Genomic DNA, 11,614 nt, shown 5'->3' on the forward strand with positions numbered 1-11,614 from the left:
CAATCATGAAAGATTATGATTTTTTTTTCCAATTAAAAGTACGATACAAATGGCCCGATTAATAGCTGGTTAAACTTCAATTGTTATGACAGTAAATTCATTGCGGGTTCCAGATTTACAATCCCACTATTTTGCAGATTTTTTTTTGTACACTACATTACTTTTTTTCTGCCTCCTGTTTACTTTGGGTTGGTCACACACTACATAATTTGGCACTATGTAAATTTGACAAACACAAACTTTGAATGCAGGAAGTGCAGTATTTCTGCTCACCCAATATTTTGCTTATAAGATTATAGAATGTCAGGCCCTTTCATTTTCAAGCCTGATTTTTACGTCGAAAGAAAGCCATGGCTGTAGGTTAATTTTATGATGTACGTATTCAGCCATGATTTAATAAATATAATGCTAGTGTAGCGAGCAGTGACGGGAGTCGGAGGCAGAGTGTTGAAGCCCGGAGCCAAAGACCGGCGATTTATTGATATCAGCTTCTCAGCGTTTAACAACAACAACACACTCTGCGCGAGGCTCACAGACCTACCAACATTTTGTTCTTTTATCCTTTCATCCTTTCATCCTTTCATCCCAACAAACTCCCCCTTCGTCCCAACGTTCCGTGGGTGAATTATGTTCTAATCACTACACTAGCATGTTTTTTTTTTTTTTATCTTAAAAGCAAAATTTGTCGTTTAAATTATGACATAGGTTAGGTAATGACTAAACATTGGCATGTATTTTAAAGTCTTTTTAAAGGAAAAATTGCCATGTGGTTATAAGTAGTTGTTGTGTTGCCTCATCCGGTGATAATAGCGCCCCCAAGTGTACACCGGACGTACTGTTTCTTGCTCTCTAGTCCAGTACTACTCCCATCAGAGCGTGAAGATGGCGGAGGGCGAATTGAACGTGGATAGCCTCATTTCTCGCCTTCTGGAAGGTGAGTAGAAACACACACAGAGCGCTCGCGAATTCGCCGCCCCGGTTTGCATCACCTTCCCCGCGGGTTTGTTCCTGAAACCTCGGGAGCAGCCGCATCGTTTTTTTTTTTGTTTTTTTTTTACGTCGCCAAAATAGCAGCGGGGCTAACTGGCTAGCTCGTTAGCTTCTCGCTATCTGGAGCGCTCTCAGTGTTTATAAACAGTCGGGCGGTAAACGCCTACATTCACCAACCCTTTAGCTTCGTCGTGTACTTTACGACGTTCAAGCCCACTTTCTCTTTTATGTATCACGTTGTTAATATGACTACAATGACGAATGTTGGATATAACGTTGTTGCGAGTAGGAGTGGCAGCTACGTTTTTGTGGAAATGTCCAAGAACTCCAATTTGGCTTAGCTGGTATTACTTTTACTCCCTGGAAACGACTCGTTGTTTAAGCTACGAACGTCGGAAGCTTTATAAACCAGTAGTTGTGAACATAATAAACGCACCAAAAAGATATTTAAACATAAACATAAAAGAACAGTACTCATAAAAGATATTCAACTCTCCTGCTAGCGCTATTTTGCCGTGAACGGTTCTGATTGGCCAATCGCCAGACCGAGTCATGCACCTGGCATAGTTCCTGCTTCGCTTCACTCATTTCTGCATCTTTTGACCAAGTTTTCATTTTGTTTTGAAACCGAAGATAAGCAGCTATATCGGTATCCACTTCGAAACATAAAAGAACACAGTACACCATAAAAGAACACAGTACATGTTCAATAGAATTATTGTCAATCGACTATAGGGTTGCCAAGATTAGTCGACGACTCACGACCATGTCAACTATTAACTCATTCATTCCCAGCCATTTTTGCTCCCTGCTGTTGGATTTTGACTGATTTTGCAAGTGCCACAGAATATAGTGTTCTATTGCTATAAAAACATGGAACATGCCAAAACAAAGATGAGAGTCTCTTCTTTCATCAGGAAAAAATATATTTCTATCTGTTTCCGTTTTGCAGCAATTAGCATTAGGATCTAGCTAAGTTTCATCATTAGTCACAGTTTAAAACTGGAGAAAACAGCTTATTGCAACATGGCCCTAGTTGATCTCTTATATTCTGCTGCCACCTGCTGGCCCTTTTTGTAATAACTACCATTGCTTCAACCATTCTCTTAAGTTCAAAGACTGCATCAAAGCCTTCTGTATGCTCTAGCATAAAAAACAAACAAACAAACATCGAAATACGTCTTTGAAACACTAGTAGTATTTAAAATAAAACGTAAACAGAAGCGCTATGGCTAATATAGTGTCACAGCTTAACCAGTGTTGGCAACATATTCTGAATGTTTGGGCTAGTGATGGCGAAATGAAGCGCTGAAAAAGAAGACCAAGCAAGTAAGATCAGCAGACTGCATTTTTTATAGTGGGAGGACCAGATTGCAAAGCAAGAAGGGGTGTAAAAAAAGAAAAGGTAGAGGTGTAGGATTAGTATCATTTCATGTTCTAGGCGCAGTCTGCCGGATTCACTCAGGAAAATGCACTTTTTAACCCTCACTCACTCACTCACTCACTCACAGAAGCTTACGTGTGTGAATGAGTGAGTGAAGAAAAATAATAATCCGTGCGTGCTTTCAAATTGCCGCGGGAGTGACGTCACGCAGCCGACACGTTCGCTCGGCCCCGTTTGAGACACGCCACCCCCTGCTCTGCAATTGGCTGGAGGGGTGTAAACATTGTCTTTCCACAGAAATGTCCCGCTGTTTACAAAACAATCACAACATGACAAAATACAGGCTGGGGGTGTGGGGGTTTAGGACGAAATCACCACCAAAGATTAACATAGACACAGATGTGTAGACTGAGAGAAAGTTAAAGTGTGTACATCCTGTATTTAAAAAGTGCATTTTCCTGAGTGAAACCGGCATACTGGGCCTTTAACACAGAGAGACGCTTGCTGTTCCCAAGAGAGAGACATTTTTTGCCGAGAGTGCACCAAGCTGCTTTGGCATCGTATAAAATGTCCTTGGCACACTTTAATGTGATTTATTTCTCAGTGCGTGCCACTGCTGTGATGAATGAACAGACGGCAAAAACACTCCATGTTGTTTATGATCTATAAGTGTTGGTTGTCAGGAAAGCGAGTTATGTTTCTTTTCATGAAACAATGGAGGTCAATCAAATGACTGTGTTGTATGTGTTTGTACTCCAGTGAGGGGATGTCGCCCGGGCAAGATCGTGCAGATGACGGAGGCGGAGGTACGCGGGCTGTGCATCAAATCCCGCGAGATCTTCCTCAGCCAGCCCATCCTGCTGGAGCTGGAGGCTCCGCTCAAGATCTGTGGTCAGTGTTCCGGCTCTCCCTTCCTCCATCTTGTCTGCTCGCAAGCATCCGACAGATCGCGCACACCTCTGCCAACGCCGTGCATTAGTAGGACAGGAGTGGGCGGAACGTCATCACTTACGGGCTACATTGGATTTTTTTTAAATGGACAGATGGGCCGGGTCATTTGTTGATGAGGTTTAAAATTTTATGTAAAATAATTGTTTATTGTTAATTTAATTAAAAATAATAACATGTCTACATTTTCTCTTTTTTTTTTCCACATTTGTTTGTTATAAATTGATGATCACATTCATTCATTCCCAGCCATTTTCACTGAAGATTTTGACTGATTTTGCAAGGCCCACACAATATTGTGTTCTAATGCTATAAAAACATGAGAAAAGAAGGTTAGTCTCTTCTTTCACCATCATTTTTCATCAATTAGTTTTAGAATATAGCTAAGTTTCATCAATATTCACATTCCTGGTGAAAACACTTACAAAAGAGCTCCCTTATACTCTGCTGCCACCTGCTGGCCGTTTATTTAATTTTTTTTTAATTTATTTTTATTTTTTTTAATACAACTACCATTGCTTTGAACCACCTCATCATGTCAGAAGCTGCATCAAAACCTTCTCTATCCTCTTGAATTAATATATATATATATATATATATATATATATATATATATATTTAAAAAAAAAACACATTTTTGGGAGGGAAGGACAACGTATTAAAAAAAGGTTTTTACACATTTTTGGGATTGAATGGGTTAATTAATACAGAATTAATGAAAACTAATTGTAATTTTTTTCACCAGTTTTCACAGGGTTACAAAAGATCCATAAAAAGTCTTAAAAAGGCGTTGAATTCTTGAATGTAAAAATAAGGCCTTAATTGGGGATAAAAAGGTCTTAAATTGTTCTTTAAAAATATTAAAAATCTTTAAAAATATTAACGTGATTTGTAGGATTTTATGATTGTAAATAACATTTAAAAAAAACACAAAAAAAACAGGAACGACTCTTGTGGCAACATTGCGCAAACACGATAGCGGAACCAACAAAACGATGTGGTTTTAGTCGGGACACTTAAAACTCATTCACTGCCAGTCATTATAGAAAATTTTTACATTTCCAATACTCACGTGATATTACATTCAATAATTATATATAAACCGAATCTACCAAATAACAGAATAGACTCCCTACTTTTTGTCCCGTCCCGTTCTTTTATAATTGACAGCAGAAAAATGTAGGTTTGCCAAAATACAGCCATTTCTCCCATGGACTCTGAAACTCTGTTTATTTCCTATAAAATGGGGCAATGATGTCATCTACCGGTGGTTGGGCATCAGTAAAGTTGTTTCCAAGTTTGATATTTACAGTGGAGCATGCTCAGATTCGCCCCCATTTAGCACCGCTCTAAAAAATACAATTGACAAGTATACTTGTCAAAGGCAGTGAATGAGTTAACAGGAAAATGCGCGTAATTTTTTTTTTTTTTTTTTTTTTTTTTTGTGTGTTGTTGTTGAGCACCTGCCGTTTTGTTTTAAACTGTGCGATTCTTTTGCGCACCACTAGAGGAAGCCCGCGTAACCACTCGTGGTCCCCGTACCGCACTTTGGGAATCGCAGAGCTGGCTTTATATGAACCTCCTCCCAAATAGCCAGAAATGAGATGACTTCGATGTTGTTGGTGTGCTGCTCAGGCAGAAAGCAGCATTGTGAGTCTTGAGGGCTGCGCCACTGGGGAACTCCCACTCTGTACACACACACGCACACGGTCTATTTCTTGTGCTGCAGCTCGGAGTTGTCTTATATAACCACACTGCATCGCAGAACGCCCGCCTGGGTCACTCTGTGCTTGCTAAGGAACACAGCATACAATGTCTTCTCGTCATTCTATAACATGGAATAGAGGCCCTCAAGCGAGCCGTGCATTTTAGACAGCTTTTGACCTTTCTTGAGTGTTGCATCTCATCAGTTACAATGAAGAAACAAGACATACGATAAAGTCGATACAAATGTTCATTTTCAAACTTTTTTAACGGTTTGGTAAATCTACGTGAAGTCACTTGATGTTGCGGCGAGCAGCTTTAAAATGGCATCTCCGTTTACAGTGGTCATGCGAGGTTTCTGTGTCATATTTACTGTTATTTTGACTTGGGTACTGCGTTAGCATTGACTTAAGAGTTAGCTGTTTGTTGAACCACAAATCACATTTTATTTGTTTGGGTTAGGGGTGTAACAAAAACAGTTGGAATCAGAAAATCGGTTTTGATTTAAAAAAAAAAAAAAAAAAAAAGAGGTGAGTGCATCGAACCAAATTCGTGCTGTCAAAATTAATTGATTAATCGATGATCAAAGTAATCGAATAATTTGAGCCTCTTTTTTTTATTTATTTAACATAGTCAAAAATCTTCTGATTTCAGCATATCAACAGTAATTGTTAACAGATTTCTTCATGAAATAAGACATTTGCATATTTTAAATTTATTTTAATCATTTGGAGCAATTTTTTCATTTAAAATTGTCCAAATCCTGTCCGTAGTCCTTCATGAAAAAAGACTGATTACCGGTATCTACTGTGTTTAATCAAAATAAGACAAACATCTGTTTTTTCTTTGGAAAACAATGACCGAACATCAATTCACCCATCCCCCCCCCCCCCTTTTTTTTAAATTTAATTATTGTACGAATACAAAGTACAAAATAAACACCAATCACTGGTTAATAAACAGTAGCCAGTGGGGGAAAAAATGTTTTTGTAATACACTTTAACATAAAATTGAAATGAATCCGATTAATCAATTGAATAATGGATAGATTCATTGATTCTAAAAATACTCGATAGTTACAGCACTAGACCAAATCAACTTGTTGCACTTGCAAATATATCAAGCTACTCATCAGCCCCAGCTGCTCCCAGTCCAAACTTATTTCGCTTGTGTGGTTATCTGCCGCCACAGCGCCAATTTAGAGGCGAAGCAAATGCCCCAGAAGATCAGCAAAACATTCTTTGAACACTTCCTCAATCATTCATTTGCACAATTTGACGTTGAAAAAAGCATCCAAGACCAACGCCAACACATTCTTTATCGCATCTGCAATCATTCATTTGCACTTTGCTTGTGTTTTTATGCGCAATACGAAGAAGGCCAAAATGAGACGCTGCATTGCAGTCATGTCTCGTTTGGGTGCCAGCGGCGGTTTTCGCTTTGGTCACCGCGATATCGTCGGGCGCCGCGTCATAGAAGAAGTCACGCAAGTCGCAATTTTGACCATCGGGATCCGTATGCAGTCACGGTAAAACCAGGCCTGTTATTAGTTATTTTTTTTTTGGGTGGATCGGTGGCACGACTTGATGGTTTGCCGGAAAGGCCCTGGCACACGTGTCGACCGCAACGCAGCCTGTTATTACTGGGACGACCTTCGGCGTGGAGCTTTTAGTCTGAATGAGAACAGCTCTTACTTGGAATTTAAAAAAAGAATGAGGGCCCAGGAAAGCGCCCATGTCCCTTTTTGTGTCCAAATGTAACAAACACACAAAAAAATAATAATTACAATTTCGTGCCATGTCATGTGGAAATGTGTGTTAAGACAAAAAAAAAAAAAAAAAAACTGTGGATGTTTGCATTCTTGAAATGTGAGAAAAGAAAGTCTTGAATCCTTGAAATATAAACTTTCTAGTGTAATATAACTTGAAAGGAGAATGTCAAAATAAAAACAATAAGTGAAATAAGAATAGAATAAACAAAAATAATAGCAACTGAAAAAACAATAAGAACAAGAAATACTGACTGTTCCGGTGCGTTTTGGCCTCTTGGGGTCACTGTGGTGCCGTGCATCCATTGGGGTACACACTTAAAGTGAGTACAGAAAAACGTTGAGATTGAATTCTATTAAAATAACTACTTTTTCATACATTGCGAAGAATTTGTACCTTTGCGTAATGTTATCTCATCTGTGTGTATGTGTTCGCACAAGATTTGTGTGTGGATATTCGTTATTTGAAGGAGAAACACTTCTGAAGTCGATGCTAACTTCCTGCTAGCATTTGCTAACTTCCTGTTAGCGCTAGCCTAGCGACGTTTTAAAAACAAAGCATATTTTGTATTTAAATATACATTAGATGTGAAACTTCGGTTTTCTTCGATAACATTTTAAGGGGAAAATAATCAGCCGATTGTTTGAAGGCCAATAATCGTCCGATTAATCGGTCGGGCCCGACTACCGGTTAAAATGTGTCCTGTGCTGTCGCCAGGTGACATCCACGGGCAGTACACGGACCTGCTGCGCCTGTTCGAGTACGGCGGCTTCCCCCCGGAGGCCAACTACCTGTTCCTTGGCGACTACGTGGACCGTGGCAAGCAGTCGCTGGAGACCATCTGCCTGCTGCTGGCCTACAAGATCAAGTACCCGGAGAACTTCTTCCTGCTCAGGGGCAACCACGAGTGCGCCTCCATCAACCGCATCTACGGCTTCTACGACGAGTGTGCGTTGACGCGAAACAGCCAGTACCTGCGCGTCTGAACTCACTCGCACTGACACAAATAACATTTTGTATATGCGCTCCCCAGGTAAGCGCAGGTTCAACATCAAGCTGTGGAAGACCTTCACCGACTGCTTCAACTGCCTGCCCATCGCCGCCATCATCGACGAGAAGATCTTCTGCTGCCATGGAGGTCGGTTAATTGGCGCACAAGTATGACGAAGCAACTAAAATAAAGCAAAGCAAAACAAAACTGAAAATCTTTGTTGTTTTTTACCTTCCAGGACTTTCCCCCGATTTGCAGTCAATGGAGCAGATTCGCAGGATTATGAGGCCAACCGATGTGCCTGATACAGGTTTGCGATTCTCCTTCACATTTGAATAGAGGTTTACAAAGTTCCTTCAGACTTTTATTGAATGAACACTAAAATGCAAACCTAATGAACTGATAAAAGTAAATATTTTTCAAATTTGAATAATCATTATTTACAGCTAATTAAGCCAATAATATACTGTACAACTATTTTAACTCATTCACTCGCAGCCATTTTCACTGAAGCAACCCCCTTCGTTTTATTGGATTTTGACTGATTTTGCAAGGCCCGCAGAATATTGTGTTCTATTGTTATAAAAACATGGAACATGTTTTTATAACAAGATTAGTCTCTTCTTTCACTAGAAAAAAAAGTATATTTCAATCTGTTTCCATTTTGCAGCAATTAGCATTAAAGTGTAGCTAAGTTTAATCATTATTCGCAAACCCGTTGAAAACACTGGGGAAAAGAGTTTGTTGCAACATTTATGTATTTGTAGAGCACATTTCATACACAAGGAAAGACAACACTTATAAGCATCAGCAAACACCGAAGTCAACATGGTTGATGTCTTATACTCTGCTGCCACCTGTTGGACGTTTTTTGTAATAACAACCATTGCTTTAAGCGACCTCTTAAGGTCAGAAAGCCTTCTGTATACTCTAAACTTTTTTTTTTTGTGTGTGTGTTTGAATATGTGTGTTTTCCGGTCCCCAGGCCTGCTCTGCGACCTACTTTGGTCCGACCCGGACAAGGACGTGCAAGGCTGGGGTGAGAACGACCGCGGCGTCTCCTTCACCTTCGGCGCCGACGTGGTCAGCAAGTTCCTCAACCGCCACGACTTGGACCTCATCTGCAGAGCCCACCAGGTGAGCGCCACGTCGTAGCGCGTTCTAGCCGTTGGGCGGGCCTCGATATCGATGGCGCCCGCGTCTCCTCCGGCAGGTTGTGGAGGACGGATACGAGTTCTTTGCCAAACGCCAACTGGTCACGCTGTTTTCGGCGCCCAACTACTGTGGGGAGTTCGACAACGCCGGCGGCATGATGAGCGTGGACGAGTCGCTCATGTGCTCCTTCCAGGTAAACACACACACACACGTTTGTCTTGCTATATTAGTGGGGACATCCATTTGACATAATGTACTTCCTAGCCCCTTACCCTAACCTCAAACTCTAAAACCAAGTATTGACCCTCAAAAAGTGGCCTTGCCGAGCCGGTCCCTCCAATGATAGTTAAACTGGGAATATGGGCCCCATAATGTAGCAAAAACACCCACTGCAGTGTCATGTTCATAATATGTGATTGTTAATTTTTCTTGTTTGCAGATCTTAAAGCCCTCCGAGAAGAAGGCCAAATATCAGTACGGGGGGGTCAATTCCGGTCGGCCTGTCACACCCTCCCGCACCACTCAGGCCCCCAAGAAGAGGTGAACGTGCAGCCTTGGACCCTCCTCCCACACACACACATGCACACGCAGTAATGCTACACCCTCTCTCACCAAACAATACACAAAATCTCCTTACAGTGGAACCTCCAAAGTTCAAATTTCACAGCAAGTGTTCCCATAATATATGATCAGAGAATGTTGTGAAATGTATTCACATTAGCCCGGTTACATTGGTAAATGTTATGAAATCGATATTTGATCACTTGACTCTCATTTTGTACTGAGCAGACGGATGCTGACACTGCGTGACAGTCAGTTGAATTACTTTTCAGGTATGATGGTTTATTCACAAATAAAAAAATAAATAAAAAAAAAGCTGAAGATTAGTTAACAGAATTGAAGTTTCTTATTTGTTCCCCGTAAGAGGTTCCACTGCATCAAACTCAATTCTTTCCTTCGACAGCTCATTTGTTAATGTGTACGCGTTCATACATTTGCTGTGACCAATCGTCTTTATTTACATTTCTATTATTTGCCTGTTAATACTTTGATAGTATTAACTCACATTATTGTGTGTGTGTGGAGGAGATAAAATCCATATTTTTTATTTTCTTGATGACAAAAGAAGTCAAATTGGTGTCGTTTTGCTGAGTGAACGTCTCCCGTTTAGCGTGTGAACGTGCTACGGTATGTACGCGTGTATTCCAGTACATCGATTTGAAGCGCTAGCGACGTCGCCCCCTGGTGAGTTGCAAAGAATGTGAAGGGACCGACCGGTATTTATGAAAGGTTGAACTTCCCTTCCTCCAAACGTGGATTCCACTGTGCCTCCATTTCCAAATGTTGAACCGCCGACGTAGCGTTAAAACCGTCAAACATAACACGACAAAAAAGATCCAAATGAAATTGTGGTCAATTCAACTTTGGAGGTTCCAATGTATTTATTGTTTGTCATATCAAGATCATTTCCCCACTCGTAATCCTTTTTTTTTTTTTTCTTTTTTTTTTTTATTAAATGGTGGATCATGACTTGTTAACAAATTCATTGAGTTTTTCACTGATGGTCAGTATTTTTACTTGATTATTTTGAATAGCGTGTGTGGCATGTCCATGCTTTTTCTATGATAAGTGCTTCAAACAGCTTGTGGATTCCTGTCAAGTGTTGAAACCGAATACTAAATGAATCATACGCGCTGGTCTTTTGGAAGCTTTCAAGCCAAATATTGGCCATCCATCCCACTCCTCCTCCTCCTCCCATCTTTTTGGAGTATGATGACTGGCAGAGCGGGAGTGGGCAGCGGCTGCCACCTGACCTGGCATTGCTATTGTGATTGTGACGCCACCTGGTGTTTAGATGCAGCGTACTACAGTATATCTCTCAGCTCTTTGGGGCATTCTACTATCTGTGGTTGTTTTTGTTTGTTTTTCCCTTTTTATTCACATGCTTTACTTTTTAATTTATTTCCTAATAACGATGACGACATGAAATGAGTGCGGTGTTAACCCAGTTTTGCAATTTGTACAAGTTTGAAAGTCAATAAATGGATGGAAACTCAGTTGTTGCTTGTTGTTTTAATATTTTGCTGTACTGTCCAACTTTTGGTGTAATAATACATGTAGAAAGTCCACAGAAGCACAAAATGGTTTTTGAAATGATGCGATATTCATTCAATTACTATGAATGCTGGAATGTGTAAATATTTTAGTTCAGACATTATTATTGTTATTATTATTATTATCATTATTCTTACTACTACTACTTACTGAAAAAAAATAAAAATACATTGGCGTTAAAATATTCTTTTTAGTTTTTAAAATTTGTCCAAAATTCATCCTGACTGTTGTGCACACTTGATCTGCAACATCTGGCTTAGTTTAAATCTGTAATAAGAGTTGGCTTATTTTTTGCTATCTGGTCTATGAATGTTTACTTATGATCTATAAAAATATGACATCTTAATTGTGTGTTGTAGACTGGTCATCTAAATGAGCAAACTACCATTTCTGACCATTTTTATGCAGAAATTCCAATGTGTTCCTCCCACTGTATATTTCAATTCATTTTATTGTGTCTTAATGAGTCAAATATTAACAATCGATTACAAATTGAAAAAAATATTACATATGCTTAAAAAAAAAAAAGAAAAAAAAAAAAAGTCAACTACATATTGA

The 11,614-nt window shown here is 39.8% G+C and overlaps 1 protein-coding gene across 1 annotated transcript; it reads left to right on the plus strand.

The window, feature by feature from the left end:
* Positions 1–675: 675 nt before the first annotated feature.
* On the plus strand, positions 676–10,998 carry LOC144032263 (serine/threonine-protein phosphatase PP1-beta catalytic subunit-like). Its single transcript, XM_077540001.1, has 8 exons — positions 676–934; positions 3,134–3,265; positions 7,513–7,743; positions 7,829–7,933; positions 8,025–8,096; positions 8,772–8,923; positions 9,000–9,134; positions 9,381–10,998. Exons 1-8 carry the CDS (start codon positions 883–885, stop codon positions 9,483–9,485), a joined length of 984 nt encoding a protein of 327 aa, XP_077396127.1. The 5' UTR covers positions 676–882; the 3' UTR covers positions 9,486–10,998.
* The last annotated feature ends 616 nt before the right edge of the window (positions 10,999–11,614 follow it).

This window comes from Festucalex cinctus, chromosome 12, assembly GCF_051991245.1.
Source record: "Festucalex cinctus isolate MCC-2025b chromosome 12, RoL_Fcin_1.0, whole genome shotgun sequence".
Lineage (NCBI taxonomy): Eukaryota > Metazoa > Chordata > Actinopteri > Syngnathiformes > Syngnathidae > Festucalex > Festucalex cinctus.